The sequence below is a fragment of the Miscanthus floridulus genome, chromosome 14 (genome assembly GCF_019320115.1).
Source record: "Miscanthus floridulus cultivar M001 chromosome 14, ASM1932011v1, whole genome shotgun sequence".
NCBI classification, from domain to species: Eukaryota; Viridiplantae; Streptophyta; class Magnoliopsida; order Poales; family Poaceae; genus Miscanthus; species Miscanthus floridulus.
Genome location: NC_089593.1, coordinates 96,811,760 through 96,824,554, shown reverse-complemented (window position 1 = coordinate 96,824,554; position 12,795 = coordinate 96,811,760). Strand labels below are relative to the sequence as shown.

The window sequence follows — 12,795 nt, the reverse complement described above, 5'->3', positions numbered from 1 at the left end:
GGACTATCTCAAGGTCTTGGAAAATCCCCTCTCAGTTGCAGAAAAGATGATTATGTTGAGGTCAATGTTTCTACATCTTATTCATTTTCCTTTTGTAGATAATATGTATTGTGACAAAGTTGAAGGGTTCTTGCTACTGCATATTATTATTAGCAGTAAATAATATGTATTTGTGAATTTTAGGCAAGTGTACTGGATCATGCTGGAATTGGAGGTACAAAGGATAATGCTGTACTTGTTGAAGAAGCCCAAATATTAGCTTCTAAAGCTAGAACCAAACATCAGAAGCTTGAACTAAAAGTGAGTTTCTGTGTTTTGCTGTTTTTTTTCTGTGTGTGCACCTCACAAATTTTTATTTTCAGCTCTATTTTTTAACACCATAAGGCTGTGTATCGCCTCTATCCATCAGTGTTCGATTTTATTTCAGTTTAGTATGTAAAGCACTAGGTTTAGTTTAGATCACATTGGTTTACTGGATTATTGCTTGGATCTTTTTTGTGTGTATTTGCGTCTGGTTTAGTTCAGATCACATTCAATTTATTTCAGTTCAAGTATTTTTTGTTTTTTATTGGAGCTGACTAAATTATCATTATTTAGGTAGGTGAAAGAACTAGTGGAGCTGCTAGACCCTCGACCGATACGATTGAGAACACTCCAGGTTTGTCCTGCTGATGAAAAAATGTTTAACAAAATCTATGATACAAATAAGACACATGTTTGAGAATGGTCTCTGTGCAGGAGATGCATCTAGTAGAAGGAATCCTATTGGTTCTCTGAATCAGAGTGATCAAGGTCTTTGTGCAGTGAAGAATGTCCAAAATGCTTCTAGTCCTAATTTGCATGTTTCAGACCCAAAAACAATTCCCTGCCATTCAAAAGATACTCAACTGGCTGAAAATACAACTCCTGCTTTGGATTGTACTGGTTAGTACCTATTTCTAGATTGCACATTTGTTAGCAGTAAATCGAAGATTTGAAATACTGCAATTATGGTATTTGACATGTGCAATATCTGTTCTTTGTCACCTGTAAGTTTGAACCTTCTTTACCAATTTAGTATTTGATAAAGCAGGGAAAGCACCTGTTCAGAAACCTTGTATGAAGAATAATGCTCCCTACTTTAATAGTCCTAGCATGCCATCTTTTAGAATGTTTGATGATGAGGATGATTTAGGAAATTATGTTGAAGATCCTAAACTGAGGCGTCCTGTCGATCCAGTATCTGGTACAGCTTGTACTTCAGATGATAATCTTCAAAGAGAAGCCCGAGTGCTACCTTCTAAAGCTCCAACTACACATCAGAATGTCCAACTAAATGTGAGTTTTGTATTTTCTGTGTTTTTTTGTTTTGTTTGAAGTCATAGAACAAAAAAAGAGTTTCTTGTAACTTGTCTTATTGTACTAACACTTGAGTTACTTTCACTCTTTGATAGGTTCAATCCGAGAGCAGCTTCTACTTCCAATTTTGCCCTGCATCAGATGGTTGGACGTTTGTTGACCGGATGAGGTCTAATCCATTTGGTGGAGGCGGTAATGTGAGCAATCAGGAAACTGTTCAGACCGAAAGAAATGACAATGTTGAAACTGTAAGCTTGTTTATTAGATTGGATCAATTTTGTATTGTGACATATCTTGTGACCTCTTTTCTATAACTAATATCGTAGTTTTTCTTGATTAGGACCTTGTGCGAATGGAGTCTTTACCTTTTACTGAGACTCCTGAAGAATCAATTGCTCCTGTTCCTCTAGCTGCAATCAGCCCTTCTGGAGTACACATTGACATTGTAAAATGGGATTTGTAGTTTTATCAATTTGGAACAATTTGTTAGTAGTTGGGGCTGCTCTCAGTCATGTAATAGCTAGTACAAGTGCTCTCAGTCATGTAGTATCGATACTCTAGTGTACCTTAGCGGTACTAGTGGTGTATATATAGACAATGAAGGCAATAGAAGCATTTCTATTGTCCCATTCTTTATACCTCTATTATGTCAATTTTAAATCAGACATAATAGAGGTACCTATTATGTCAATTTTTAGTTTATGATTTTCGAACAAGTTTATGTTTTTTTCTTGATTTTGCAGGCACCTACACCTCTTCCATCCCATCGAAGTGGGACTTCTGTTTCTGCAAAAAGTATGGGAAGCAATGGTTTATCAGACAACTCTGAGTCCTTTTCAAACCAAGGTCCTTGGTACTCTTCTAGTGCAAAGTTAGCTGTTCATCATCCTAGGAGGACAGTGATCCCAAGCAAATACAAGTTGAGCCCTTATATGATGCCTCATTCGAAGATAACAGTCTCCAGACTTGAAACTGACATATATGAGGTTGTTTTGAAGATGGCAGAAACTGAACATTCCAAGTAAGTTTTCAATGTTTACAACGTCCTTACCGTTTTCACCACTCTTGAGTAGACTTGAATCAAGTAATTATGAATTGTTTTTATTTGTCTCAGTCTTGCAGTAATTGATTATGGGCAAGTGGTTGTGAAATTAAGTGCACTTGCAAGTTCTCTTAAGCCTCAAGGAAAGGTCCATTACTTTGTAGTGAATGCTTTGTGCAGATTGTTATTCCATAGGAAACACCCTAAGAATTCTTACAAGCATTATTTCTTCTCTAAAGTTGGTGTAAGTGTCATTTGTTTCTCTTTTTTTTCTCAATTACATGTGGTAACTATATCAAATAAAATAATATTGACCAATCTGTTTTTGTAGGACTATTTTATTGGAAATCACGGTCCTAATGATAGCAAGGAGAAGGAGCTATATGATAATGCAGTGAAATGCTTTAAGGGTGCTGGTCGTGCAAGGTCATTAGCAAACAGCCAATATGTGAGTAACATATTCTTTTAATTTTTTTAAGCTTTAGCACATATGTTGTGTGCATTGCAGTTGTGCTAATAATCCCTTCCTTTTCATTTTGCGTTATTTTGTCAGCTTTATTTTCCAATTCTCTTCCATGATCGGTGGTATGTGGTTGTTGTGTATATCACTCGAAGATTGATTGTAATCTTGGATTCCTGTACTCTACATTTTGGAGCAGACTCACATTTCCATAAAGCTGTCTGTGATGAATTTGTAAAGTGGCAGTAGCACATGGATTCACATCATTTTGTTTGAATGCAATGTGAAATTTTGTTCAAATAAGAAAAAATATATATCTGCACTCTAATTATTTCCTCTACCTGCTTTTAGATACCAAACTTGACCACAGTCTGGAGTGAAGTTGTTCAAATTGACTTTGGGTTCCATGGATATGAAGTAATCTATGTAGATGTACCTCAGCAGACTGAGAAGTAGGTAGTGTACAGTATTTTTTTAGATCATATCATTTTGTGTGGTGCTTATAATATTCTGTCTTGTCTTTCTCATATCTTTGTTTCAGCTTTAGCAATGATAGTGGTATCTTTGCGATGAAGAATCTAGAGCTTTGGGAGCTAAATGTCTATTTGATGGACAAGTTTTGTGAAGCTGATATTGGGCATCTTCGTATCAAGTACATCAATGACATGATTTTCAATGAATACAATAGTTCTGAAGATGGTCAATCTAAAGTGATGAAATATGATGCTGAGGTAATACTAGTTGCAATGTCAATTTGTGTATTGTTCCATCATGTACTCAATTGATTTTTGTTTCTAATATTTTTTTCTCAGGTCTACGAACAGTACTATAAGAGAGCATGACATGCGTGTTGTGTTTGGATCTTGTGTTTAGGTTCCTGTCATGTAGTGTGTAGGTTGATGCTATGAGTGCATGGTACTTTGTAATGAAGCAGCTACGTTAATGAGAATAGTTGGTGCTGAAATGGTTGTAAATATTAATCTACAGTCAAGAGGCTAAACTAAAGTGGATGATAATATTTGGTTGGATGGTTTGTTTGGATGCTTGATGTTAACTGTTTTTTGAACCATTATTCTAAGTTTATGTTCTTCTTTGTTTGTTTGTTATTTTTGTCCACTATGTGTCAGTGTAGTAACCTTTGATAGCGAAGACAAGGACAAGCTTGAGATTTGTGGAGGTCCCTCTTGTTCTTCTAAAGATGATGTCTGATCTGGTTAGTGTGTGCTTTCTCTGTTATTGTGTGCTCCAAATTGTCTCTTGTGACTTGTTTGTGCTAACACATCTTGAAATCTGTTAATTGTGATTTGTGTCAACACACACCGCCATGCTCGGCGCTGTCCCAGAGCGCTACTCATGGACTGGAGGAGAGATTGGGTTTGACACCTACTTCTCCATGGCCAGGGGCAATGCCACTGTCCCTGCTATGGAGATGACCAAGTGGTTTGACACCAACTAGTAAGTCCTTTGCCTGCTACTAATGGTAATTTCAGTTTCAGATTTTGTATTGAATATTTTTCTGACAAACTTTGTTCTACTTTTACAGCCATTTTATTGTCCCTGAATTGGGCCCTAACACCAAGTTCTCCTACACTTCTCACAAGGCTGTTAACGAATACAAGGTGGCTAAGGCGGTACGATACACTCATTGTATTTCTGTTATCTTAGTTTAATGTGCTAACCTATTCTCCTAATGTTAATTTCCTACTTGTGTACTTGATTGTCTGATGGTTGCTAATACATTTGTATTTCTTTTGACATCATAATTACCCGATAAAGTCATTTGATAGTTTAGCATGCTGGCTTCAGCTAATTGAACCTCAAACTAGTAGCTGATGGTTTTGGATAGCTGGGCTATCTTGTGGCTGTTGTAGTAGAATATCATGAACTCACATCTTTTAACTCTATTATACTATACAAGAAACCTGTGTTTAGTATCCATTTATTGATTGCACATTTATAAGTAGTAAATTGCAATAAGTTATAATGGAAATTGCAAGTATCGGGCACCGCAATTGTAATTCTGAGCGTATGCAATATGCTGGCGTTGAACTATTTGCCTCCTTATCCTTTGTTTATTGTGATTTGTGCTAGCACACACCATATTTTTGTCCTTGTCCTTCCATAGAAAAAAATTGTTTTTGTGATTTGTGTAACACATTTGAAATATTTGTCTTTGTTTTTCTGTAGTAAAAATTGTATTCTGTTTATTGTGATTATGCCAGCACACACCTAGGACCTTTCTTGTTCTAAAATGTAGCTAATAATGGCATAAATGATCCTGTGATTTCAAATAGATGTTCCCCATCTCTTTATTTTGCAGACTAACTCTTAAATATTAAGTCTTAAGTCACCACAGTCACCATTTGTCTTTATACACAAAACCAACTCTTAAGTCTTACCTTCTATTTTTGCAGACTATGTGAGGGTGCTGAACTATTGAACCTTATTTTGGCCAAGTAAGGAGGCAGATCATGTAAGACTGTACCTTTTTCGTTCCCAGAACTTCCTGTACTAGCTATTTGGTCACTACTTCCTTTGTCAGCACTCAGTAATATAAGTTTACTAGTTTTTGGGGTTACGATTTTGCTAAGGCTGGCATTTTTGTAGATGTATTTGCTAGCTCTGATGTGTTTGGTAGCTGCATTTTGTAGGTAGTACTTTATGATTATATCTGCAGATCTGTTGTAGTGGTTGCTTTTGTTTGTTGCCTTTTTTATTTTTCATGTTAGTGGAACGGTGGGGTCTCGTGTGTTGGTTAGGCCCACTTGCTAACTTTATTTTTTTTGAGCTATTTTTGGTGCTGTCTGTAGATCTCGTTTTGCATGCAGTGCTTGTTCATCTATCAGTGATTTTGTCATTTTTGTGCTAGTTGATCTATATATTCTGCAAGTATGTCTGAATAAGTGAAGGCTAAGTAAATCTGGAAAGTTTTCATCAAATTGTCATTTAAAATTTATGTAATCTCTTGTGGTGAGACTAATTCACTAGTTACTCTGTTGGTTGCATGCAGGAGAATGTACTTGCTCCCATCTGAAAAAAGAACCGAGCTGAAGAGATAGAGGTGACAGGCACTTCGGTTGTTCCTCAAATTTGTAGGTGCTTACTACATCCAATCTATATATTTGTCCCTCAAATTTTGTGTGTGTGGTTAGTGGAGGAGAATGGATAACACTTTATCTATATTCATGACAAGCAGCCAACTCCCAATAGTGTATGATGTCATCAAGTTCAATTATTTGGCTTGGTTGTTACTATTCTTCTTGTTGGTTTCTAAATAAATATGAGCATCCTGTCAACTATCGACTATGTTTGATATTCTGTATTTTCTAAGATAACATTCATAAGTGTTTTCTGATGAAGATTCTAATTGGATGCGAACAGCGTAGGGATTTTTCTTGTCTGTTCTGCTTGAAGCTAAAACAACAACATTTTGGTGTGTTCAGTATATTAGGCTTGTTCAGACCATGACAATGATAGGATAGAAATCATCTTTAGTTGTTTTGTTGTGCTACAGTTGAAGGAAATTTGAAAATTTATGAATTGTCAATTATTGGCAACCACCGATTTAATTTAATGTCTGTACTACTTGGAGTTTCACAATTGCAATCACCGATAATATAAATTGGAGTTTCACAATTGCAATCACCGATAATATAAATTGCAGATATTGGGCACTGCAATTGTAGTTCTTAGCATATGTAATTTTAGATGTAAGCATAATTTAATTTAATGTCTGTAATATCATGCTCATTACATAAATTACATAAATATGTTGGCTACTTAAATTTTGCTTCTATCTGCTGATCATTGTGAAATGCTGCATGTCTTTGATCACCGTGTCCTTAGTGTGGTGTGGCTTCGGGCTCAGTGCTACCATTTGATGTTTCCTTCCTCTTCTTTCTTTTTGGCTTCACCGGGGAGCCTACAAAACATTATTAGTTCACATAAATAAGAATTTTTGCATTTGGATTTAAATTCTATTTGTATGTCCTTAAATTTTATACCTGCACTGTCTGTGTCATTTGTTTTCTTCTTTTTCTTCTTTTCTGCTGCCACCAGTTTCTTCTTTATTTCTTCTATATGTGTCTTCATTCTGACAGGTTTAGGTGGCCTTTCCTTTCTCTGAATTCTTTCTGGATCATCTATTTCAGTCTGTGGATCTTTAGCTTGTGTTGCTATAGTTTGTCCTTCTTCATTTCCTTGCTGGTCATTTTGTGCTTCACCTGTTTGCTGAGCACATAGCATTCTATCTAAATTGATTTCTATCTTGTCGAATTCTGCCATAAGGTATTCCATGGCTTTTTCATTTTTTTATCCTTTTGAATTCAGTATTGTTGATCTCCTGGATAATATGTTGAATCTCAACAATGAGCTTGTTTCAAGTGTTTCTTCTTCTTGTCTTTCAACATGTACCTTCATATCCTTTTTTCTCCACCTGTCTAAGAAGTATTTGTCTGGAATTGTGCTGATTTCCTTTTCAATGACTATTTTCAGGATATGAGAGCAGAGTATGCCATCTTTGCTGAATTTTGCACATATGTAGGTAAATTCTTCTTCTCCTTGTGTTAGTTCAGTGTTTACTGTATATCTCCTGAACCTATGAACCTCCTGAATCTGGTTACTTTTTTGCCACACCTCAAATGTTTTTCCATCTTCAGTTTCCCTGTAGTTCAGCCTTGATGTTGTCTTCAGTTGTAGCTGAAACTTTTTGAATATGTTTTTGTTGTATAGCTGTTGTGCCTGCTGCTGAATATGGTAGCTGAATATGTTTTTGTTGGACATTCTGTAGCTGAATATAAATTCCTTTGGCCTTTTCTGCTTGCTATAGCTGTCCTCTAGCCTTTCTGCTCGATTTATGGTATGAACAATCCGATTGTACTCTTTCAGAAAGCTGATGATACTATAGGTTGGCCCTACATTGTCTTTGAACCTCGCATTTGTTGCCTCACTCCTGGATGTGGTCTATATGAAAGGGAAAAAGTCATTTTTGTAGTAGACCGGGATAAACCTTTTCCTCATTTCCCACATCTTGGAAAAGTAGTTATTCCCTTGAAGGTTTCTTTCCTCAATCATTCTCTTCCAAAGTCGCTCAAATTCTTCCACTGTTAGACTATTGTTCACTATATCTTCGAAGTCTTCATATAGTCCTTCGTTTGCTGCAAAGACCTTGACATTCTTATTGTAGCATTTGGTCTTTATGTGGAACAAGCAATTTCTGTGCTTTGTGTTTATGAAGACTTGCTCTATTGCTGATTTCATCGCCATGTCTTGGTCTGTGATGATTGTTTGAGGGTGTTTTCCTCCCATTGCTTGAAGGAAAGTTTGAAATACCCACTTAAAAGTGTCCACTCTCTCATCATGCAGGAAAGCACATCCGAAAAGGCAACTTTGCCCATGTCCGGTGATTCCAACAAATGGTGCAAAAGGTAAGTTGTATCGGTTGGTCATATATGTTGTGTCAAAACTTACACATTCTCCATAATCTACATAATATTTCATAGAAGAACAGTCTGTCCAGAACAAGTTTCTCACTCTCTTGTCCTCATCTAAATCAAACTTGTAAAAGAAAGACGGATCCTCAGTTTGTTTCTTTCTGAAATAATCCAGTACTTGTGTCATATCTGATCATCTAACTTCTCTGTTCAGCCTTGTCATGTAGTTGCTGATATCTTTCTTTTTCATCGGTATAGCTGTAAGCCCCCCTCTAAGATACGATAGAATAGAAACCATCTTCCTAGTCGGGATATTGTTATCATTCAGAGTCTTAATAAGTCCTTTTTCCATTTCTGTCATATACTTGTGACCAGAAAATAGTTGATCCCTGTCTCCAGGGCATAGCTCATGATTATGCTCCAAATCAAGAGTTTTAACCTTCCATACAGCTCCTTCTTCTTTCACCATCATAACACAAGGACAATCTGACTTCTGCTGAACATTTGTTTTCCTTCTTCTTACCGGTTTCTTTCCAACATCCTTGTCTACTTCAGCTTCTTCTTGCTCTAAACACTTTGGTTCCTTTTCTTTTCCTTGACGAGTGCATCTCATTGTTACTTTGACTACCTCATTATTTCTCTTCTTACTTTGAGTTCTTGTTGTATGTGTTATGGCAACTTGAAATCCAGCTAGGACGCATAGAAGTTGAAGAAATGGTGAGCATCATCCCTACTTTTAAATTCCATCGATAGCTGTGGGGTGTACTTGCTGTTGATTGGTGCATTATTGCCTTCAGATGCTGCAACCTGCTCATTTTTGATGAATTCTTCAATCTCTTCCTCTGTCAGTTCCTGGCTGCCATTTACATGTTCATTATCATCTGTTACTGTTGATGTAATATCTGAACTTGTTGGTTCTACTGCTATGATCCTCAAGTCATTTTCTCCCATTGTTGGTTGGTCATCTTGATTTTCATGCTGCACCTGTAAATATATTAGCAACAGTCTTTGTTTCTGAGTAATGCGATTTATAATAAAATATATTTTTTTTCAGTGTGGACTGAAATAGTTGAAGAGATCATTTTTTATGTACCTCATCAATGTCCATGTTATTGAATATATCAGTTTGCCAATGGTATTGTTGAATTTTAGATCTATCATCATCAGCTATGCTTGTCGTTGCTCCATCATCATCAGCGACGATTGCCATTTCTCCATCCCGTTTTTGCAAAGATAAGTTTTACTTTGATGCTAGTACATATTTGTATTGGTTATAAATGTAATCAAACTGGCTCAGTTGTCTGTATGTACCTCATATGACAGCCTTGAGTCTGATATTGACCAGTCAGTTTGTGGTCCAAAGATTCCATCTAGATCTTCAAGTCTCATATTCTGTTTTATTTGTTTGTTAATGAGAATGGTTACCATTTATAATATAACACAACTAGTCTTGTTGCTGCACGGTTTATAATGAAGCCTTGAAATTAAAGTACTGTTATGCTGAAATTACATTGCACATATGTGTGTAATTTACATATGTGTGAATTGTAATTTTTGTGTACTAGTATTACAAAATTTTACCTGCGTATTCCAGTCAGTTTGATCATCTTCTTGAGAGTTCCTGATCTGTTCCATCATAAGTTCAGTGTAGCCTCCCTGCATTGAAATATATTCTAGTCGAAAAACAACCTTCTTATGTTGGCATTTTTTTGATTCTAAGCAATGATTTTGCTCACCTTTTTGTATCTGTAGGTATTTGAAAGGTCACTAGAATAATTTGTGCCTGTAAATATTTGGTAAGGAGCTGACTGCACTTCCTTAATTGCTTCTTGTGATTTCACTGATGTTGGATAATCATCACATCTACTTGTTGTGACATACATATTATTCTGCTTCATAAAAAAAGCAAGCAGATGAGTACTTACATAGTTTTTCATTGCATCATTGAATTGTGTTTCTTACCTCAAGTAGTTGATCAAAGTCGACTGGTGCTTGTATTAGTTGCATAAGGGAAGCAATTGAAACCTGCAAGAAAATGAAGAAGCCATTAGTTCTCATTTATTTATTGTTTGTGTCAACTATTTTGAATTAGGAGTAATTTTACATCATTGTTGCCTCATAATTGTGAATCTGATATTGTGCCTCTGACATTTCCTGCAGCCTTGTTCTTCTTTCTAGATTCATGGTCTGTTAAAACATCCAGATTTCATATTTTGCCAGTTAGAAGGTTTGTCATCATTACATATTCCATGCATCTAACACACAGTAGGGCTATTGTAAGTAGTTAGGATCAGCTATAAATAGGAAGCATAGTTTGTAGTGTTATTCATGCTACCATCATTGGCTTGCATATTTGTTTTTGAACACAATAAATGTATAGCACTAAAGGAATTACTAACTAAACTTGCAGAAGCTGTGGCGGATGCTAACAAAGCAATTGAACTTGATCCTACGATGCATAAAGCCTACTACCGAAAATGGTTAGTGGCACTCTTCTTTTTTCAATAAAAGTTATACATGAACACTCCCATAATTCCATGTGCTACATTTTTGTCTATGTACTAAGGTTTACTCGTCTATTGAAGGAACGTGAAGAGCGCATCGCTGGTGATCAAAATAAACTTCAGCTAGAAATAACAGTGAGCCCACACCAAAATTTTGTCCTTGTCCTTTCATAGAAAAAAATTTGTCTCTTATGATTTGTGGTAACACATCTTTAAACTTTGTTACTTGTGATTTGTGCCGACACACATCTCATTTTTGTCCTTATCATTTGTGCTAACACATGTTGAAGTTTATCAATTGTGATTTGTGGCATGTTAATTGTGAATGTTTTTGCTCTCAGCGGTGAAGCTAGAAGATTGACATGGTCCACTCAGCTGTGTATAGCCTTGGATAAGTCTTTTTGAGTTAGAGTGAAACGTGCACATTTTTGTACTGATCCTGAGATATCATTCAGCTATATATCAGGTCTTGATTCTGTACATATAATGTAGAATAGTAGGAGCTCTCATATATTTTAACTGTGTGTTGCATATAGTGTACAAGAAGGCTACGTTTAGTATCCATTTCTTCATTGCACATTTATAAGTAGTAAATTGCATACTTCATTTTCAGCAATTATGGTGCCCAACATGTGCAATATATAGTCCTGATGAGAAATAATATTGCTCTAACGTGGTTCAATTACATGGTAGCCTGCTTACTTTTGGTAGCCTCATCTTGTCTTCAGTAGCTCATGTGTTGTTCTTGTTCTGAGCTTAAATGTAGATAATCAGTTACATGGTAGAACATGTCATGGGTACAAGCTCATTTGGGATTCTCTTCTAGGTATGGTGTGCTTGGTTGTGGGGGCTCTTCTTTTGTAGGTGCAACATATATTGAATTCGTGGGGCCTGAATTATTTATGATTTGTGGTAACACATTTCAGTATTTTGTCTATCATACTATAGATTTGCTGAGGCACTTATGGATTTGCTCTCCCTAGCAACTTATGCCATGTGCTGGTTTTTCTGTATGTATGATCGAAAGGGTCTCCCGAGCCATTTCTGTGACACTTACATACTGAAGCAAGACACCATTATCACCTTGCTGGATGAGAAGGATGAAGAATTCGACACCAACTACCTTGCCTACAAGAAGGGGCTAAGTGGCGGATGGGCTGGTTTTGCACTGTGCCATAAGGGAAGTGTTTCTCTATGACCTCGTGAGGTTTGTAGTTTTTGCTGGAATCTAAAAATGTTGCTTTAGCGACGAGGAAACCTATTTTGTTTGGTTTCCTTTCATCCTTCAACCTAATATATCTAGATGAAGTAATATGTAGATGAAGTAATTGGTGTGACAGGAAGATAATCTCTCTTCTTGCCTTGTCGTCAAATGTCAGATGCATTAGGTACATTAGTCTTCTGATTAGTGTGAACATAGGATAACAGGATCAGAGTAATATATCAGGCACCTGTGATTTGGGGTTTTGCATATATAAACCCATGTCTTCATCTAAAAAAATGAACCTAATTCAGATGGTACTTATTGTCTTTCAGTTATGAAGCAGATGGCATGGCTAAAGATTTCATGCCTCTCTATTCACTAAGAGGTAATCACTCTCCATTCTATGTTGATGTTGCTTTTCATACTTGTTTTCTGTTACTAAGGTGTAAGTCAACCTATAACTAGCACCTTGCCTTCAAGACAAGGGTCAGATACAGAATATAAATTTATTTATGATTTCTAGCTGTTGAGTCTCAATAAAAAGGTCAAGAGTGGAAAATTTAAATAACTTTAGAGAAACAAAACAAAAACACATATAAGCTTCACTTTACCTTTTTTTCAAAAATACTTGTTTAATCAGTATAATTACATTAGCAGCAAATACCAGTTGCAGTATTTGAAATATGAAGTTTGTTTTTAGGTATTCTGTATTTTTATTTTCTGAGTCCTTAATTTACGAATCTGTATTTCTGATTCCTGAATTTGGTTGCAGCAAATACTAGCAATCTTGGATTACATCTTTACGAGGAAGTCGG

General features: G+C 36.1%; 1 protein-coding gene and 2 long non-coding RNA genes across 3 annotated transcripts; 2 read left to right on the top strand and 1 right to left on the bottom strand.

The window, feature by feature from the left end:
• The first annotated feature begins 1,215 nt into the window (after positions 1–1,215).
• On the top strand, positions 1,216–2,023 carry LOC136504366 (uncharacterized). The gene is made up of 3 exons (XR_010770865.1): positions 1,216–1,317; positions 1,434–1,586; positions 1,679–2,023. It is a non-coding gene; the product is annotated as an uncharacterized lncRNA (long non-coding RNA).
• Positions 2,024–2,084: 61 nt separating this feature from the next.
• Positions 2,085–3,068, top strand: LOC136504415 (uncharacterized). Its single transcript, XR_010770885.1, has 3 exons — positions 2,085–2,359; positions 2,712–2,828; positions 2,934–3,068. It is a non-coding gene; the product is annotated as an uncharacterized lncRNA (long non-coding RNA).
• A 3,614-nt stretch (positions 3,069–6,682) lies between these two features.
• Positions 6,683–8,105, bottom strand: LOC136504069 (protein FAR1-RELATED SEQUENCE 5-like). The gene is made up of 4 exons (XM_066498947.1): positions 7,849–8,105; positions 7,254–7,791; positions 6,845–7,070; positions 6,683–6,762 (listed from the first exon to the last, which is right to left on the bottom strand). Exons 1-4 carry the CDS (start codon positions 8,103–8,105, stop codon positions 6,683–6,685), a joined length of 1,101 nt encoding a protein of 366 aa, XP_066355044.1.
• Positions 8,106–12,795: the final 4,690 nt, after the last annotated feature.